Source organism: Micromys minutus (genome assembly GCF_963924665.1).
Source record: "Micromys minutus genome assembly, chromosome: 17".
Classification (NCBI taxonomy): domain Eukaryota; kingdom Metazoa; phylum Chordata; class Mammalia; order Rodentia; family Muridae; genus Micromys; species Micromys minutus.
In genome coordinates, this window is record NC_137952.1 from 15,405,513 (window position 1) to 15,425,221 (window position 19,709).

Below are 19,709 nucleotides of genomic sequence, written 5' to 3' on the forward strand. Positions count from 1 at the left end.
GAATCAGTGGACTGAGTCAATGAAGTACCCAAGGGCATGATATATGCCCTCAGTCACACAGAAAAAGCAACACTAAACCCCAGAGCACCATTTGTAACCTTGTTTCGACTGACATGCACGTACTTCTAAAGCTGCACATCAGGAGGCTGTTGCCATCATCACCCTGAGAGCAGAGGACATTTGTCCAAGGTCATACAGCTAATGCACAGTGGGGTCTGAGGAGTCTGTGCTCCTAACCCCACAGTTCTGCAGCCTGGGTGGTACCGGCTTAAAACTGAGCCTTAAGAATAGAAATCGGAAAAACATGGCCAGACAGCACTCCATAATATCTGAAGATGGGAGGAGGGTGAAGGAGGGTGTCATCAGTCAGACAGGATGCAAAGTCATCTGAGGAAGAAGAGAGGGGTGGTGCTTGACATGAGAGAAGGGAGTCTAGAGAGCACAGCATCAGCATCCAACAGGGGGGATGTTTGCAGACGTGGTGTCGTCATTGTGGTCAGACCAGCCCAGGAGAGAACCGAGAAAAAGCTTTGTCCCTCAGTTCTTAGTGATGACTCGGGAAAGCTTTTGGGGGGATAATAAAAACAGAAACCAGAATTCCTTGGGTTATGTGTTATTCAGTATAAAACTAAAATGGCCCATCAGGCAGAGCCAACGCGGGGCGAGCAGCAGCAGCAGCAGCAGCAGCGAGAGCAAGAAGCTGGGTAGAATTTGTGAGCATTGCTGGATTTTCTGATTTTCCAGGAGAGGGTGGGAAGACCTGAAATGGTGTGTGTGTGCATGTGCGATCTTCTGTTTTCTAAATGTTAGTTCGTCTTTTAAAAGCAAAATTCAGTTAAGGACTAAACTTAACGTATCGGTAGGTTGCACTTATCATATCTGGACTCCTTCCAGAAATTTCAAAGGGAAACGCTGAAGCATCTTGACCCACTTAAGATCGTGTTTGCAGCAGGCAAACCTGTTTACACGCTTATTTTGCTTCATAGAGATGGATACATATAAACTCACAACAAAAGAAGATTCAGTAAATAAAGAACTGGTGCCCAAGAGGGAAGACCAAAGCCAGTGTTTGTGGGGGAGGACTTTTAATTAAGGGTCCAGTCGTTGCTGGGCAGTGGTGATGCATGGCTTTATCCCCCCAGCACTTGAGAGGCAGAGGCAGTTGGGTCACTGAGGCCATCCTGGTCTACACAGTGAGTTCCAGAACTGCAAGGTCTACCCAGAAAAAAATCTCCTAAAACAACAGCAAAAAAAATAATAATAATAATAAAAAATAAAGCGAATAAATGAAAAAGAGTCCAGTTGTCAGAAATATAAGTGGTAACCAAGGTGGAATCATGGGAAAGTGAAGACGAAGGAGCTAAGAGGCCCTCTTTTTCTCCTCCTTTGTCCCTGTGGTGGGCCATTCTGAGAATTGAAGGAAAACAGACAAATTTCACAGCATCGGCTTCGGAGGATGGCAGCGCAGCAGCTGGGAGGGGCAGTGGGCCTCCCTGCTGTCACTCTCTGTTTCAGAGGGCAGAGTTACACGCTAGCCCAGGCTGGACTAGAACTGTGTCCTGGACGCTGGCATTGCAGGCTGAGCTAACACACTCAGCCGTGGATCTCAGTCAGGGGACACAGATTGCTGGCTCAGCTTGCTTGTCAATCCTCTACCGATTATCTGAAGCTGTACTCCCAACTGATGGCTGGGATCCTATATTTCATTCATTCACTCATCCATTTGCTACTTATGTAGCATTGTTGCTATACCTCTAATTGACCTCTATTGTTGTTAATTCAAAAGTGTTCTGACAGTAACATGTATTTTATTACATGTGTACATATGTGAACATAGATTACGTACTTGTGTCTTCATTACATATATACATGAAAACGCCATAGGCCACGCTGACATTAACTTTCCAACTATGCATTTAGAACAATATACACGGTACTTAACATTTTATCCAGAATTCCTCTCAGAATAATCCTGTCTGTCGTTCCCAGGACACGCTGTCTAATTCCACTAGTCAGTTCTTCGGGTCTTACAGAAAAGGGATTTTTTTTCCCCACTTTTTATTCAAGTGGGTTGGCCTAGATGGTCTGATCCGAGTAAAATGTATAAAGGCAGGCACCTCTTTGTCTGACAATTTGAAAGTGATGCAATTTGAATACCAAGAGCCTGAAGCTCAACTGTGGAGCTTTCCAAATTAATCTAGTCTTGTGGGAAAGGAAAAAAAAAAAAAACAAGAAAGAAAATGCCATCAAGTAACAGGAGATTTGTCAGCCGACCTGCTTACACTTTTCATATAAAACAGAAAGGTTGGCAGATTATAGATGAAAGGTCAGCTCGGCGAAAAAGAAAATCTGTCAGACAATCTCATAACATAGGTAACCCAGGGAGGAACTTGGAAGCTGCTATTGGATTCTCAGAGTGAGATGAGTCTGTTGGCGGCGTGTAAATATCATCAGCGTTCCTGTGGCTGCTCGTTTCGGGGGGCTCCTTCTCTAGCGGAGTCCCTGAAGTCTGATTTAGAAGACACAGAGGATGCTTGTTTTCCTGAGGAGGATTGACTTCGAAGAAGTTTCACCTTTTATTTCTTGTTTGTTTGTTTTGAAGAGCTAAAGGGGTGGGAGGGAGCACTTCGATTGCCCAGTGTATCAGACTCAAGCATCTGAACCAAAAATTTAAAAGGAGGGAATAGTGAGACTCCACCCTGTCATGCACAGCAGTGGCATCTGCTGAAGGAGTTTCCGGTGCTTCCAGCATCACCGACAGAGACATGATGGCTGTAGTATGAGGTGAACCGGTTGCCAGGCCCACTCTGGCAGGACCTGCCTCAGGACAAATTGCTGCCCAGGAGAGCAGTTTTGGCTTGCTCAGACTTGTGGAACCCAGACAAATCTGTGGGTGCATAACGTAACCGCAGCCTGCAGTAGCCTCGCTATATCAGCAGGAACAGTGCCGGAAATTTGAGGCCTTGTTAATCCGTCTTTCACTTGTGCTTCAAGTGCAGGAATAGTACAGAATAGCAGCACCATTCTAAGGCCTTTGCAGCACACATCACGCTCCTCGTTGCCCAACTTGCATAAGCATGCCTTTGAGAGTGGCTTCCGTCCACTGCACCCTTCCCCACAGCCCTGCAGCTAACTGAGGCCAGAGGTATGTCACAGGGAAGTGTTCGGGCTGTCAGGTATCTCTTGACTCTTGGCCTCCGTGTTTCTGATTCCCTTACTCCATACAATCATTTTCTACCCTTGCCTTCCCCTTCTCTTGAGCCTCCCCGTTCTAGCACTTGCTATATATGCGATTTTATTACCCACAGAAACTGAAAATCAAGAGCTGAAGAAAAATTGCATTGTTATAAAGCATCACTGCTGTCTCAGAAAGACACTTGTGCTAGCAGCTACGTGTGCTTGGGGCTGCTGGCAGGGTGGACACTCCACAGGGCCGTCTTTCGAGATTGCTCTGCTGAAATCCAAGTGCCAATGGCAGACGTTACAACCACTCCCAATAAAAAGTCTCTGCCCATTAAAGCTTCCTTAATTAAATCATCAGCTCTATCTTGCTGGTAAGGATCAATTCTTACAAGAATATCCTCTTTCCTGCCCAGGGTAACCTTAATTCTCTCCCAGAATGGCAGGCAACATTAATTTTGCACTGGACACAGGAGTCTCAGCAAGGCGGAATTATATGTGCCTTCGCCCCACCCATATTTTCTCTCCAAAATAAAATAAATCGAGCAGTAGCCCATCGACGAGCTTTGAGGGATGGGTACCACAGAGCAGCAGAAAGGATTAATCTGAGGATGGGGATGACTGCCCGGCTCTATCTCCCCTTGGAAATTCGGTTCTTATAGCATCACAGTGAGTTATTAATATGTATGACCTGTACTTTATTCAAACATTATAAATCTATGCAGAAGTCTGGTGTTTGGGTTTTCCTTTATAGCTTTCATTCTTCTTCCCAGAATTATCTCATTTCGATCGGGGAAACTTTTGCATAAAGAGCGCACACCGAGAACTCACATTTCCATAGCATAAATATTAAAGGGGGGTTAAGCTTTACAGTTTCTTCTCCCATCCCAATGGGAGGAAAGTTGGCCTTCCAATCACCGGCCCTTAATAATGTTCTTTTACTCTGAAGCCAAGAGGTAAATGTAAAATTAGACTCAGGATATGGCATTGTAGGTTCCTTATTGGGACTTACGAGGCACTGTTGAATGCTTTGTTTGAAGGGTGTCCTGAAAATCTAGCCCATATTTATGCTGTTAAAAATACCTGGTTGTCTTAATTTATTGGGAACCAGACTGAGTCCAGGCCTTCTCTTTAGGATCATGGTCAATCTTTACACAAAACAAAAACTGGGTAATTGTGTATAGAGTCATCACAGCAGATCTGTGACATCTAGAAAGAAACGGTCCTGGGAGGCTTGATGCCTTCTGAGCAGATGTTTAGCTCCGTAGAGCTTCCTACTTCCGGGTTGTTTTAATTTTTGGTAGCGTAAATTTCAGTTTACAGGGAAAGAGAAACGTGTGAGTGTGTCATTCGGGTGAGCTGTCTGCTCGTCACAGTCTTGGCTGTTGTACTTTGTGATGGGAAATAGATGTGCTAATTGGCACTTTTTTTTTCTTCTCTCCTTCTTGTTATTCCAGGAAACCTGCCATATGAGTATAAAATTGTGATTGCCGGGAATCACGAACTGACATTTGATAAGGAATTTATGGCGGACCTCGTTAAGCAGGACTACTACCGTTTCCCCTCTGTGTCCAAATTGAAACCAGAGGACTTTGACAACGTCCAGTCCCTCCTGACAAACAGTATTTACTTGCAAGACTCAGAGGTAACCGTGAAGGGATTCAGGATATACGGGGCGCCCTGGTAAGTGCTCATTCAACAGGTTTCCGCTGATTTCAAGTTGGGAACCAAGGAAACTTGGAACTTTGATGCTTTGCATGAAAATGACTAGACTAGTGTGGGAAGAGAGGCTGTTCCTTGCCAAACAGACACTTCGTTTGGCCCCGTTATAAATCACAGTATTGGTTATTTTCATCACCAAACAGATTCCTTTAGGTGAAGAGAACGAAACTAAAGCTTTACTAGGCATGTATGTAGTTATATGACTGGGGCTCTGCACGTGTCTGTGCAAACAGAGAGACTTTCGAAAGACTGATCTTGCCAGACTGAGCTACTCGGAAGTTCCGTGAGAGGATTCCCCCTTCCGGTGGCATGGGTGCAGTCCTGAAATGCCTTGCATATAGGTCAAGTTTTCTTAAGTCTCTCTAACACATTAAGCTGTCCCATTCTGTCAAGATAACTTTTGAAATCTACTCTCAAAGACCTCCCTGGTTCTCCTCCCTTAGAGAAACCCCAGAAATCTGTGGTTTTCTAAAGGCTTTCCAGATGAGACAGATGCTTGGGCAAGTTGGAGGTTGTTGATTGGTAGCCCAGTACTAGAAGTCTAGAGCTATGCTCTGGACCACATCTTAGGGGCCTCACAGTGGGGCTCTGGATCTTGGTTTTAAAGAAGATACTCTGTGCTGCCAAACCTTGATTTTGTACATTTAAAATGGGGAAAATACGTAGTATCTTTACCTGATCATTGAAGGATCATGTAGGAAGCACAGGGAATGGGTTTAGAAGAAAACCTGGCAATTGGCTTATGATAACAATTACTATTTTCCTGCTCTTGGCTTTACCATCATGTTTTTGGGTGGACTTCGGCAAGTCACTTAACCCAGAGCAATGTCTTCATCTCTAAAATGAGGTTGTTTGACTGGAGACTGTATCATACAATTCCAAGATTACCTGTGAGCCTTGAGCAAACCAACTAAACCTTCCCCGTCCTTCCTGGAAAAGCCCCCGAGACCTTTGCTGCCAGCTGGGACAGAGGGTCAAGAGTAGTGGCAGGGTGGATCCCAATGGCCTCTCAAATTGAAGGTTTGGTTTGTGTCTGAAAGAAAACACTTTTTCCCTGACTAATTGGCATCCATAACTTATAGGGGTGGGAGAAGTACATTGTGTTGCGCTTTAACCTGACAATAACTGCGAGTTTCTCATTAACTACCGTAAACTGGTCACTATTCTAGGTCCAATCTTGTATCAATTGCCTAATTTAGTCTTTAATCTGCCTGTAGGATTTAGATTACCACTGTAATTTTCATTCACCCAATAAGCAAACTGAGGCACGGAAGGTTAAAAACGGCCTAAGCAACCATAGGCAATGAGCTGTAGCCATACGATCCTGCAATTATGCCTGACTCCAGGGGAAAGAGTGAAGCCAGGGAGTTGAGTAGCAATGGGAGTGGCATTGGTAAGTGAGATTATTAGCGGCTAAAATTTTCAATTCAACTCTACTTGAATTTGACACTATTAAAATCTATACATCTATTTTTACACACTAGAAGATGGCAGAAGGTAAGAGGACAAACAGCAGACATGAGTCCTGTTCAGTTGTGATCAGAAAAACGATTTCGGTGAGAAACAGTGTTGCCATCAGTGGTTCTGGATATGGAGCAGGACCTGAGCTTTTTCACTTCCTGGTCCAGTTCCTAATACAATCTAAGATTGAAGAATGACCTCTGGTTGTCAGAGAAACTTGACATGCTGGTTAAAATGCTTTCTTCAACCGTGTCTAGTGTTTTTGAGCAATCTTCAAAAGGCACAGGACATTGGGCTGTTCACGGATAATCAATGCTATCAAAGATCCCAGATCGCTAATCTCTGAAACTAAGACAGAGAAATAGAAAAAATATCCCCCATGGTTTAAGCTGATACAAATCTGCTTAGAGTAGAACTAGCTAAACAAAATTATAGCCGTGATGTATGAGGCAGTAGTTAGGATCTCAAGGCAGAACTGGAAATATCCCATGATATGAAAACAAATTGGCAACTGAAATATGGGGTATTACAGGATATGACCCAGTCTAGGTTGGTTCATGATGCGGACAAAGTTTATATCAGAACTAGATTACTATAATTTATCATTTTTAAAAATCATTTAAAATTTTTAAATAATTTTAATTAGAGAAGGTAATTGAAGTTGGAAACTAGGCAAAATTATTATGTCTTGAAATGTTGTCCTGAGATAGTTTCTTGTAGTATGTATTGAGATTTAAAAAAAAAAGAAAACAAAACAAAAACAAAACTTAACTCTTTGTTCCTGCTTGAACACTTCTTTACAAAGAAGAGAATTTGTAGGTAGAATTTGGGGCATCTGATGGGGGGGATTTATCCCATCCACCGAGGTTATTGGTACTTTGATTTTGATCAAGAATCAGATACTGATGAAGGGGAGATTTCCATTTCATTCGATTCTCGTGAGACATCGGTTGTTTGAATGTCACTATGAAAATGTTCTTTTTAAATGGATATTACCAGGGCCACTGAGATTGTCTCAGAGATTTTTGCCTGAGCATTTCTGTACAGGGAGGACCATGTGTCCCCTTTCTACTACATACTCCCTGGGGCTTTGGAGGAGTTCATTTATCTTTGTTTGGTTTGATTTTTAACCTCTCCGTTCCTCTCTTTTCTCATCTTTACAGTACCATTCCCCTCATAGCATGAACTTTGTGTATCTACAGTGTAGCAGAGACCCCACACCAAGAGTTAGCATTTGAAAAGTGTATCTATCTCTGAGCAGTGGAGTATCACTGCTTTAGGTATACCCTGCGGGAGACTCTACACCAGGAATAAGAGGGATGTGCTCTGACCCTGGCTCAGCCTCTGCTTATTGATACGACCTGTGTCTTCTCCATTTAGTATATGAGACAGAAGAAAAGATGTCTGATCTAGGCTCTTTCATACTTCAACCACCAGTTAGAAAATCAAAAGATAACACATATTGGTAGACATGATTATTTGAATGGCTTGCAAATTTTTAACCTCCTGTACTATTAAAGTTTCACATAGGAGCAAAATTTGAGGGAAATTACATCATAGCTAGTTCTTGTCTCATTTCAGGAGTTAAGGTTTTATCACTAGTATTGTATCTCTGAGGTTTCCCCAAAGGTAAAAGCTTCCTCAATAGCCCAGTAGATATTCTAAAATAATAGAAACTAGGTAATTTTGACTTCCATGATTTCCAGCAGATTTTGCAGGGGGAAATGTTCAGTTATGGATTGATAATGGGACTCGTGGTTTTCATTCCAAACAGGAACTTGTATTCTAACCATAACCACCCTGTCATCCATGGGTCTCACAAAAGCAGCCATCAGACCTAGGAAATGGCTCTACCTCTTGAATTTTAAAAGTATAAAGATAGAGTGTAGCTGATTTTTTTAAAGAAGATGTACGTAATGTGCACAAGGTCCTGAGGTTTTGTTCTGCAGTCTCACCGTCCCTGGAAGATACAGTAATTGTTAGATGGTTTAACTTCAAAAAAAAAAAAAAAAAGAAGAATATTCATCTGCCTTTATTTTGTGCTTATAACTTGTGTCACAGCTGAAAGCATCCCAAGGACTAGAGAGAATATTGTTGCTTCCTGGCTCACAATTTACTGGGAATTTATATGCAGAAAATAGCTTGCAACACATCTCAGCATCTTTACATGTTCCCCTGCACACTGCATTGTGCCCGTACCACATACTGCATCTTCAACGAAGAGGATGAGGATGCAATTTGATGTGGTGTTCCAAGCAGCAGCTGTAAACCGGATGTTAGTCTGGGAGGAGAGGGGCTCCTTGGAAGGATGGCAAGTGTAGATAAATTTTTGGGGGCAGCTTCTTGGCCTCAGAGGAAACTTGGCAGGGACACGGTTTTCTGCATTCTATATAAATTTCTTTACCAACTCCTTTCATCTGAAGGAAAGCAATCAGACATGTGCTTTAGATAATTCGCTCATAGAATTTCCTTCACTTCTGCCATCATTTCCTTTTGTCCCTTTTGGGAGACAAAAGAGAGAGACTGTGTCATCAGGCAGCAGGACCAGCTTTGAAAGATCACAGGCTTCCCATGACTAGTGTTCATGTTTGGCCTCCAAGATATACCTCCATTTCTTCTTTCTGCTTGTCCTCTGCAGCATCTTTTCTAAAGACAATGAATAGAGAGAGAAGAAATCCTAATCTGTCAACTATGAGCCACTACAGTAACTAATTTCTTGTCAGGTCATACCAAAGTTGAGGGGGGGGGTGGAATTTTGAAATCACCTTCACAGTTTTGGTTACTGAACCTGCACCCAGACTTTTAATGCAGGTAGGTTTCAGCTTAACTTTCACATGAAACAGGCTGTGAGAACCAGCTGGGTCTTCTTTTTTCAATCTCATGATAGCAGGATGCCATGGCGAAAGAAAGAAAGAAGGAAGGAGAGAAAGAAAGAAAGAAAGAAAGAAAGAAAAAAAGAAAGAAAGAAAGAAAGAAAAAGAAAGAAAGAAAAAGAGAGGATGGAAGAAGGAAGGAAGGAAGGAAGGAAGGAAGGAAGGAAGGAAGGAAGGAAGGACCAAATCAACACTTATTACAGGATAAGCAAGCCTTGTTGCAAAAAGTAAACAGACCCTGGTCATAGCCTAGAATGCTCAGACTAGAACTGTTATCTTGTTCCTTGCCCGCATTCACCTTACTCCTCCTGCTCAAAGCCAGCCTCCCCTGGTGTTTAATGAACATGAGTGGGGCTTTCCTATGTCTGGGAATTTGATCTCTCAAATCAAAGCGGTCAGGAACAAAGAGCGCCTTTGTCAGGTTAGAATGGACACAGGTGTAATTTGTCAGATTTAGTAACTGTGGAGGAAGTGCCTTAACTTCTACAGCGGGGAAAATTAGAGCAGGCTCAGGCCTAGTAGTTCTAAAATGGCCCAAAGAGGAAGAGAGTACCCACTGCCCTTCATTTTCAAACGAAGCAGGAGCCTGGATCCCCCTCCCTCCTTTGTTCCTTTCGTTTGGCATCATGAACACATTGAGTTCATTCATTCATTTAGATGTAATTTCCTCTGCCATTCTCAAAGCCAGAGCTAAGTGCGGGCTCCACTCCCTGGCACGGATAATTGTGTCTGCACACAAATCGCTACAAGGTTGCCCGTGTTGTCTTGTTCTGATCAGGGAGGCAGGGCTTTATGGTTAGACTGTCAGAAAAGCTTCAGATGTTTTTATTTCCAATTATAAGTTCCGTAATGCATCATGTATTTTGCTGACAGTCTCCAAGTTCTTGAAATAGTGAACAAATTAACAGCAGATATTGAGTGAGAGAATTAGAAAGCCAATTGGCAACTCATGATAGAACTCAGATACAGGAATCGGGGGGCAGTGGGCTCCTTTCTTTTATCTTCAGAGTCATACTTTGTAATTAACATAGGCAAAGAAGGAAGGAAGGGAAGGGGGAAGAAGGAGAAGAAAAATCTCATGTCCCAATGTTCAGCAGGGAAGTCTACAGATTGTAATCACCATTGGTTCTGCACACTCTTTGCAGGGATCCCAGCTTTTATTTAAGAGAATTCCAAAAGATATTGGCACAGAAAAACAGTGTGTGTGTGTGTGTGTGTGTGTGTGTGTGTGTGTGTGTGTTAAACAAATATGCACTCTGCTTTTACATGATTCTCTTTAAAGGCCCAGGCTAACATTTCATTTTGCTTGGCTCCAGGCCCACAGGCACAAACCTATGGCCCGTCTGCCCTGGTGTAGACTTACAGGGCTCTGTTTACATTATTGCCTGTTTCAGAATGCAGCTGACTGCTCTTAAAGCCACACAGGATCAGATTCACTTCTGGTTTTAACAACTGCCTTGTTTATTTGAAAAAAAGGACAAAGCCAAACGGGTTGGCTTTGCTTCCTACCTCCTATAGATAGCCAATGCCACCCCAGGGCTGGTTTACACAGTTTGTATGCTGGATCCCACACAGACCTTCCTGCCAGCAGCCCTGCCCTAACCAGCATGTCTGTACCCTCTACTGGTTGGAACCATTATGGGGGAGGGGCTAAGGAATGCTCTGTAGCACTCCATTCGGCTTCAAATCCACGGCAGTCACAATTCAAATCTTTGTTTGTACATGGCTGCACCAGTAACTCAGCGAACAGCAAGGAGAGACTCACATTTGGAAGGTAGCGTTTCACTCAGAGATTGTACAAATGATGTCACATTTGGGTCACCTAGAAGTTCTCAAAATCACGTCATCACTCACAAGAGTTAACCAGACATAAGATTTCCACACACTGATGTTGGGTGTAGTTCAGCACTGTTGCTTTTGGACAGAGTCCAGGTTAAGGCAGACAGTGACTTGCCCAGAGTCCCAGAGCCAGTGTGAGAAATAAGACCTAAACCCAGAATTCCTTTGTTTAGCCCTTTACATTGGGATAGTCCAGCAAGGACATCCATGCACTCCTCAGACTGAATGAAGACATGGCTGTTTCCTTTCAGCTGTAAAAAAGCTGTACATTAATCAGGGCTACATTACTCTCCAGCGACTCTCATGGCATTAAGTGTGTTTATGGAGAGGGGCAATAGGAGAGTTGAGAAGAGAGGAATGACCTGGTATCTTCTGCATGCTGTACTTCAGAGAATGAGGGGTTTTGCAGAAGAAAATCCTTCATCTGAGCATGTTACATGGCATTCTGGCTTTACAGGTGTCCTGCACATACTACAGATTAGGAGCCAAAGCTCGTCCCATGTGGCTTTTCTTCTCTCCCTAACTTGAGCCTCTGTAGCAAGAAGGGACATGTGTCTCAAGTGCTGGCCTGGTGGCATACACTCCAGTGGAAACCAGGGTGACCTGGGATGCTGTAAAGACCTGAGTTACATCACTGAGGCTTGGCTGAGCTGGTGGGAAGCTGGGTGTCCTCCCATTGTCATGTTACAGCCATTGACTCCTCCTAATCCAGAGTGGCATGTGGCGGATAGAGGGGATTCTAATGTGGCTCCAAGCTCCACAAACCTAACAGTGAACAGTCAGCCTTGTTCTCTGTGCTTACTCTGGGCTAGCTCAATGCAGACTTGTGGGATGCTCAGTCCATACCGGATGAATAAATGAACGAGTGAGCTAACAGTGCAGTGGAAGCAGAGAGATGAGCCAAAGGGTTACACCAGTGAGATAGCAGTTGTGTCTCTGATAAAAGTCAGAATTGTGAACGTATGGAATGGAAGACCAGAGATGGAACAGCAAAGTGGAAACACAGAGCTCTAAGCTGTGCCTCACGCCTTCAAGTACAGGTCAGGACCTCCCTGGACCATGGGGAGTGTGGAGAGCTCAGCCATGTCCCTAGGTCAGCATGATGTCACAAAAGCAAGGGAAGAGGAAAGACAAACTTGACTTTAAGGCCCTATGGATTTCACAGTAGGACATCTTTGTGAACTGTATTATTTTTCCTTGTCTCAGATACCGCCTCCCATGCTGTGAGTAGTGAGAGAACTAGCTAGTAGTAACCTTGGAGAATGTTTCTTCAGGGCTGCATTCAAGAAGGGCAATGTGAAGTTGGCATTGTTGGGAAGCTAGACCACGAAGACTCAGAATGTCCTCTGGACATTGCAGAGGCGTCACCGATGCCTGGTGGCTGGATTCTTTATGGTAGAACATGGAGATCTTTACCATTTGTTTTTGAGGTATTTGATAGGTGGAGAGTTCTTTTCTTAGTCTGCACTCTGAACTATAAATGTAGGGTGGCTTTTTCCAGATTGTACCACTTAGTAAGCTATTCAGTCCAAGTCAGTCTGCCTACCGCTCTATGTTCTTCCCTGTAGCTCAGACGCATTCACAGCTCTGTTCAGGTAACTATACTGGTTGCTTTAATGCCTCTGTTGGTCTACCATGAATGTGAGGTGGGCCCTCCTTCCAGCCACCAGAGGTTGCCCTGCCACCTTTCTGCCCTGTCAACTTGCCCCAGTGCCACCTCTATGTAACATCACCACAGGACTCTCATTCCTCTCTTCCGTCGCTTACTGTCTCAAGGGTTTGTTTGTAAGCCCATGGGAAGTTTGCTAGAATACTTGCTCAACTGTATCATATTCAAGGACATGTCCCTGCCATCAAAGACCCTGTTGAAACTGAGCTAAACCCTACTTGTTGGTTCTCTCTTCTCTTAAACCATCTGTTCCTCAGGCTAACACTACTGGCAAAAACTTCACAGGAGGATGCCATACCCTGAGAACGTAGCTCCCTGTGTCAACCATAAGCATGTGATACCCAGTCTACTTGCCAGATGAGGGAGGGAGACAGTTCCTATAAACTTGTGAAGTCTCTGGTTTTCTAAAGAGGCTGTCCTAGCATGCATCTCAGCTTTAGCAGTTAGACCTCGATAAACATATCATGGAATCGCTGAGCCATAACTGCATTTATCAGATTGGCATGCAAACAGTAACCAACAGGCATGGAGCATCCCCTTCATGAACGTCCCGTAAATAGCATGTGTCTAAACTTCGCCATGTCTCTACAGATACGCTATTCTCGCTCCACCCTGAAAAGCTAGAAGACTGAGCATTAGAGACACTAAATAACTCACCTAAGGATCCTCACTTCACAAAGGACAGGAAATCCCGAAAGTCAGACTTCAATCTGCGCGGTTCAATAGCTTCTTTGCCAGTCTTCATGGGATTAATAAGAGATTGTGGTGTCAACCTCCTGGTACTCATACTTTTCCTCCCTGAATGAGTTTTTAGTTCTTTGATGGCTGATGTTATTTTTTCTTTGTTTGTTTGTGTATAGTCAAAGAAGATAAATAGGAAACTTAATTCAATAAAATGTTTACCCCCTTGTAAGTGTGCGAGTCAGTCAGACACACCGAGGGGGGCAGGGAGGAGAGAAAGAGTTCTAAGAAGTAAGTATCCTCTACTTCTTCTGGCATGACAAGTTGCCTATGATCTGGGTAAGTGGTGAGTGGAAGCCGTTTAGGAAAGGGCCCTGTATATTGGCTGCATTTGGTTCAAAAGCATGGCAGAGTGAACGGATAGCTGTTAGATGAAGACAGATACGACAGTTTTAAGGTTACTGGAATGAAGCACCATCTTCAGTGTATGAGGAACACTTAGCAGTATGTCCTCACCCAGGAAAGATAGAAACAATGTTCATAGTGACTGTAAATTCAGAGCGGGCTGTTCCCGATCAAGGCTAGCGGCAAATTTGCAAGCCTCTCGGAGAGCAGATTGTGCGTGGATTCTGCACAAATCAGGGAAGATGAGGCGAAAAACCTGCAGTAACTCGGGACGGGATGGAAGACTGCTCAAATGCTAGAAAAGACTATCTATCTGTTCGAACACAAGCACAGTCAGTATGGCTAACAATAGCCAGGCATAGCAGCTGCGTCTGAAGAGGCCAGGCCATCAGAAGAGAAGCATCTGGTGTATATAAGAGCGGATTACAGGAAATGAATCTAAGTTAGAATCTAAATTAGATTCTCCCCAGGTGGAAGAAAACCTGAGCCAGTGTCTGAGGAGTAGGTGATACTGACTGGCTAATTTAGGTACTATAGACGTGATTGGTTTACAAGGCGGACCACAGATGGAAAAGGTAGAGCTAACATTTCCTAGGAGTTTACAGTAAACGAACATTGAGGACCAAGCAAGACTAGTGTGCAGGGCGAGTCAGGTAGAGAGCCACCCACTGCTGCTTCATGCCTTCCTGATTCTGGTTATCCATATCCCGGATACATTATGTGCAAAGTGTGCACATGAAACGAGGGTAGCCAGCTGCTGCCCCGCTGAAGAGCTGCTAACCACGGTATCCTCCTGACCTTGAAATACTCTTTGTATTCAAATTCTGGGCTCTACCTATCTTAAAGGTAACCAGCCTCCTTCAGTATTCTGATTTTCCCTCCCTGGCTCCCAATGCTTCAGGGATGATGGTAGGGAACCCGGGGCATCATAGAAGGAGGATAGCAACAGACCCGCAATAGGGGAGCATGCGCAGCCTTTTCTAACATGAGAGGAAAGAAGAGATACTTTCTGTTGGGCCAACAGTGAAAATAAAAAGAAGCCCACGAGTGTCTGTTTCACAGAGAATCTGATGCTTACTCATTTACTCAGGGTTACTAGAAGTGAGTTCTCTGTGGCAGTCTGCTTGTGGGACAGCTGCAGAGGAGCCTGAGAATGGAGAGGGAATCTGCAGTACCCAGTTCATCCCACCGCCTCATTGCCTGTGCTGCCCATGACTCAAGGGAGAATCTGATGCCACACGTGGCCAGTGCTTTTTAAGGTTATTTGTTGTAAGAATTACCTTCTGCGGAGTTTGGACTCCTATTGTGAAAAGTCTGAGAGACACAGGTAGCCTTTTGGGGGTGTTCAGAGATGTGGCTAGTTTGTAAACCACAGACTTACCACTTTCTAAGGCAGTCCTGCAACTATTGATATGTAAGAGTTTCCCCCTTTGAACTGGTTTTGCCCTGTTATCACAATAAACAGGATAACGGAGTTATTGATGAGGCAGAATAAAGATCACCAGGGAATTTCTGTTCCCTATTTCTCATTCAAAGCGTTGCACCAAATACTCCTAAAAAATGGCATCAAAAGTGTCTTTGTTTTGCACGTAAGGAAAACATAATGGGATGAAAACCAAGTAGAGAATCAAAGGTGCTGTGTGGCGACTGGGCTTCAACAGAACTGCTTCCAGCTCTTTTTAACCTTCACCTATTCCTTAAGTCTGCATGTAGGGGAGGATGGGTGTGAAGGTCAGAGAACTTGTAGGAGTCCATTCTTTTTCCACCCTGTGAGTCCCTGAGTGGGACTCACTTCCTCAGGCCCTTGACCTGCAGAGCCATCTCACCAGCCCTAGGGGCTGTTGGAATGATGCTCCTCTAGAATGTTTTTTTCTCTAGATGGTGAATGAGTACTACTACTGTGATTAATAATTATGATGATGATGACGACGATGATAAATAAATATATAATAAATGATGCCAGGTATCACCATAGGAACAAAACTTGGCAGTTTCCTGGGATCTTCTCTTTGCTTTTTCTTTACATGGAATGTGCTGGATGTCTGCACAAATGTGTTCAGGTGATGGTAGACCTGAGAAAGCTCTTTGCTGTTACTGATGCTGTTGTTGGTTCCTTTATATAAATATAGACATATGCAATTTGATTTTTGTAGAAAGTGTCCCAGTTTACTGTGTTAATGTGACATCATTCTATAGAAACTAATGGGCATATTTGGTGTAAAAATGTTAAGATTCATTTTTTTTGTTGTTGTTGTTGTTTTCTTTCTTGCATTTTTACAGAGATAGTGCTATGTGTTAAACATGTAAGGGCTTATCAAGGGTTTGATTGCAGAAAAGAAAATTCTCTGAATAATGAAAAAATTGGAAAGTCATTGAGGATAGAAATTGTGAAGTCAGTTAATGTCTCAGTGCCCAGTGACTGTTTTTCCAGTGTAACCGTCCACACTTCTAGTAAAACAATCCACAGAGCCATCTTGAATGCTGTTGGACATCGAGGAACTGATATCATTTATTAGAGAACCATGTTAAGTCTGGCTTCTCTTAATTAGCAATAAGCATTTTTGAAGCCACATACCTACCCAAACATATAGATGGATTCTAACAATATAAAAATGGCGTATATCAACAGAGAAGTCAAAAGCACAGAGGTACCATCCCTCAAGGACAACAGGGAGTTTGTCATGAATGGCTTTCCTTTTTTCCTCTACTTAGTTCAACATTTTGAGTGTTCTCACAGAGTGGGGGGCGGGGGACGTCATATTCTGTATTTGTAAGGTGTGTGTTGCTGGGTAACTTGGAGATGAACTGTTATTCTGACTTTTGCTTGCTCATGCAGTCTGGGGTATTTGCTGGCCAATGCTTAGGCACACACTTCACAAATCATCTGTCGGACAGCTCATTACAAAGGATGGGGGAGTTGGAAGTGTTTGTGCTGATCAACAAGTGCTGGGGTTTGCCCTGCCAAAATGGAAGCCTTCCCCTCAAAGCACGGGGAGAGCTGTGCATCATTCTGCTGCAAGAGTGTGTTTCCCTTTTAAATCAGAGTCCCGGGGAGGCAGGACCTAGGTGCTTCACAAGCTAATAGAAGCCAGATGTCTTTGGAGGCTTGCCTTTCAATTCATTCCTAAATGTGATACCCTGGGAAGGGGACCCTGGGTCTAGCTTTTCGGGCTGTGACCCCAGTGCAGGAGAGCATGGCATGCCCACCTTTGCTATTGTGTTCTGGTGCCAGGATGCGCCCTCCTCTCGTACGTCTTTGTTCTAGTCCTCCATGAAACAAGGCTCAACTTGTGATTAGCCCTTAGATCTTGTTTCTATTAATCAGTCTGCAAAACAGGTCGACTGGGAGCCCTGCTTTTGGTTTCTGTTCAGAGCTTGATGTGTTCTCCTTGTCAAGCTGTGTGGCTTGCCTTAAACAGAACCGGGCGGTGAGATCTGGTTTCTGTATGCTATTTACACTGTTAAGAAAGAAAACAGTTTGATGAGGCAACAGAAAAATACTAGTGTAGAGCTAACTGCAAGATTAGTTTTAGGAAGGGGGCATACCTGTAGAAGATATAACTTATGTGACCTAACTCTGATCCACAATAAACTGCGTGAGAGAGTGGACCAGAACCGACAATAAAACGTTGTACTTATAACCCCAGAAATACTTTGGCAAGCAGGAATTACCTATTAATGATACTGTTTGTGTATCTGAAGTGTGATTCTCTTTTGATACTTCAAGTAAACACGTTGTCCTTGAGGACAGCATTAGGTGATTTATAAGAAGACTCAATCCTGTGTGTGAACTTTTTTTTTTTTAACTTTCCTCTCTCTACCCTCCCTGGTGCCAAGCGAGGATGCCTTGGCTTAAAATTATTTGACCTATTACAGGGGAAATTCTGTCTCTCAGTTTTCTTCATCATCGAGGGACAAGGACTGACCCACCTGTGGAGACTGAGTGGGTTAACAGAGTGAAGGTTATAAATTGCTTCGTAAAATGCTCATTATCCCTGTTGTAACAATTCTCCTAATGTGGCTGAGGCTGGGGGTGCTGCAAGAGATGTCTGATGCGCAGCTTCCCCAGTGTCCCCAGCTCTAGGAAAAAGGCTTTTCCAGTAAACATTATGAGTATATTTAGCATTCATTACTTGGGAAATAACTACACCCCACCCCCATTAAGTGTATGCAAGGAGCAGGTTCTGATTCTCAAATTAAATTTGTCGTCAGTGATAAATTTAGTCCCGTAAGATACTTAAATAAGCGCTTCCATGTGATTTATTGGCTGTGTTGGTTAACATGCTACATTCTGTCTCATACAGAATTTTAGCAGAAGCAATTTCTGACTAGACCTTTCCTTGATTAAAATTTAAAAATGAAAGTCTCTTTTTCGTCACACCGGTAATTATTTTAGGGCTAAATTGGAAGGTAAGCACATACTGTAACCCTGTCATCGTTTTTTTTTCAAATAAAGACAGAAATCAGGGAAGAGAGATGTCAAAATGTGACGGGAAAAGCACTGAAAAGATTCTACTTCTTTATGTTTGGACACCCTGTATTCTTTTGTATGTATGTAGAATGTCTAGGCTGTTTTATTGGCTGGGGCTTAAGATGCAACCCTTGCATATATAATCGCTAATGAGTGTCAGGATTCAGCTGCTAATTTGAAAGGCTTTGTGGCTCTTTCACCCCAGACACTAGCAGCTTCATTAGGCACTGCTTTGTCCAACCTGACCTTTCCTGGCCTATGGATCTCAGCTAAATACCAACACCAGCACCCCAACCCCCCCCAACACACACACACACACACACACACACACACACACACACACACACTTGAAACAGCCCAGACCAGCTCCTTCAATGAAGCGCTTATCAGAACCTGCTACTGACATAAACTTGGATGTCCTGTAGCTTGCCACATAATTAGGATTACCTTCCCCCAGAGAGGTCCTATTTACTTAAACCCATGGGGATGTTCTGCTGGTTGGAGATTTGAATTTTAGAGCAGTTAACAAATTTCTCTATCCTCCTTTTTTAAATGCATTATTATGAAGCATAGCTTAAGATGTGTGTTCATGTCTGGTTCTGGGGAAGTAACAGCCAGCAGCCTATTTCCTGGACAAAAAAAATGTATTAATATCCTGGATAAGAAAACTAAGAGGAAAGGCTAATTGTTATCGCTCTCTTTGGAGTTTTGCCTTCTGGAAATCTGGAATGAAAGCATGTGGTTTGCAGGTGAAGAGAACTTGGTGTTTGTTTCTGTTTGTATAAATAGCCTGGGAAATAGAACGAGAGCTGTGACTTGGTTTGCTCTTACTGTGTATTTTTTAGTAATAGTCTTCTCTATTCTTCCCATAGTGTTTCCAAATTCCAGGGGGGAACAATCTTGCTTTTGCTTAAAATTTTACCCATAGTTGGAGGGGTCTTTTGACATTTTGCATAATTAATACAAATAAACAAACCAAAGAGGGTCAAAAGGCTTTTGTCTCCTCAGCTTCAGTCTTCTGAGCCAGATCTTATTTTAAGGGGTTTGAATTCTCCTTCCTTTTTAGAGAGTCATAAAATTAGGGATGGGAAAGAACTCTCTGATGACCTCACTTTTTCCAGCCCCCTGGCCAGTACATCTCCCTCCCTGTGCTCCTTGCAACTTCCTGGGAGGAGGACACTTGTCAAGTCCCCTGAGGGAGGGAACAGGTCCCACGGTCCTAGACAAGGGACATGCATGCCAGCAGGTACGTTTGCCATTTCTCCTGCTCTACAAGAACCTGTGCATTCTTAGGTCTCTTCCTACCCTTCGTTTTTTGTGGTTGTCATTGTTGTTCATTTATTTGTTGTTGTTGTTTTGTGAAATGGGGTTTCTCTCTGCATCCCTGGCTATCCTGGAACTTACTCAG

General features: G+C 43.4%; 1 protein-coding gene across 2 annotated transcripts in view; it reads left to right on the top strand.

Annotated features, from left to right (window-relative positions):
* The window catches only part of MPPED2 (metallophosphoesterase domain containing 2), a 169,142-nt gene that overhangs the window by 85,354 nt on the left and 64,079 nt on the right, over positions 1-19,709 (top strand). For both annotated transcript variants that reach the window (XM_080931599.1, XM_080931600.1), the window contains exon 4: positions 4,638-4,863. In XM_080931599.1, the coding sequence (XP_080787725.1) occupies positions 4,638-4,863 (226 nt within the window). The remainder of the gene's footprint in view (positions 1-4,637; positions 4,864-19,709) is intronic.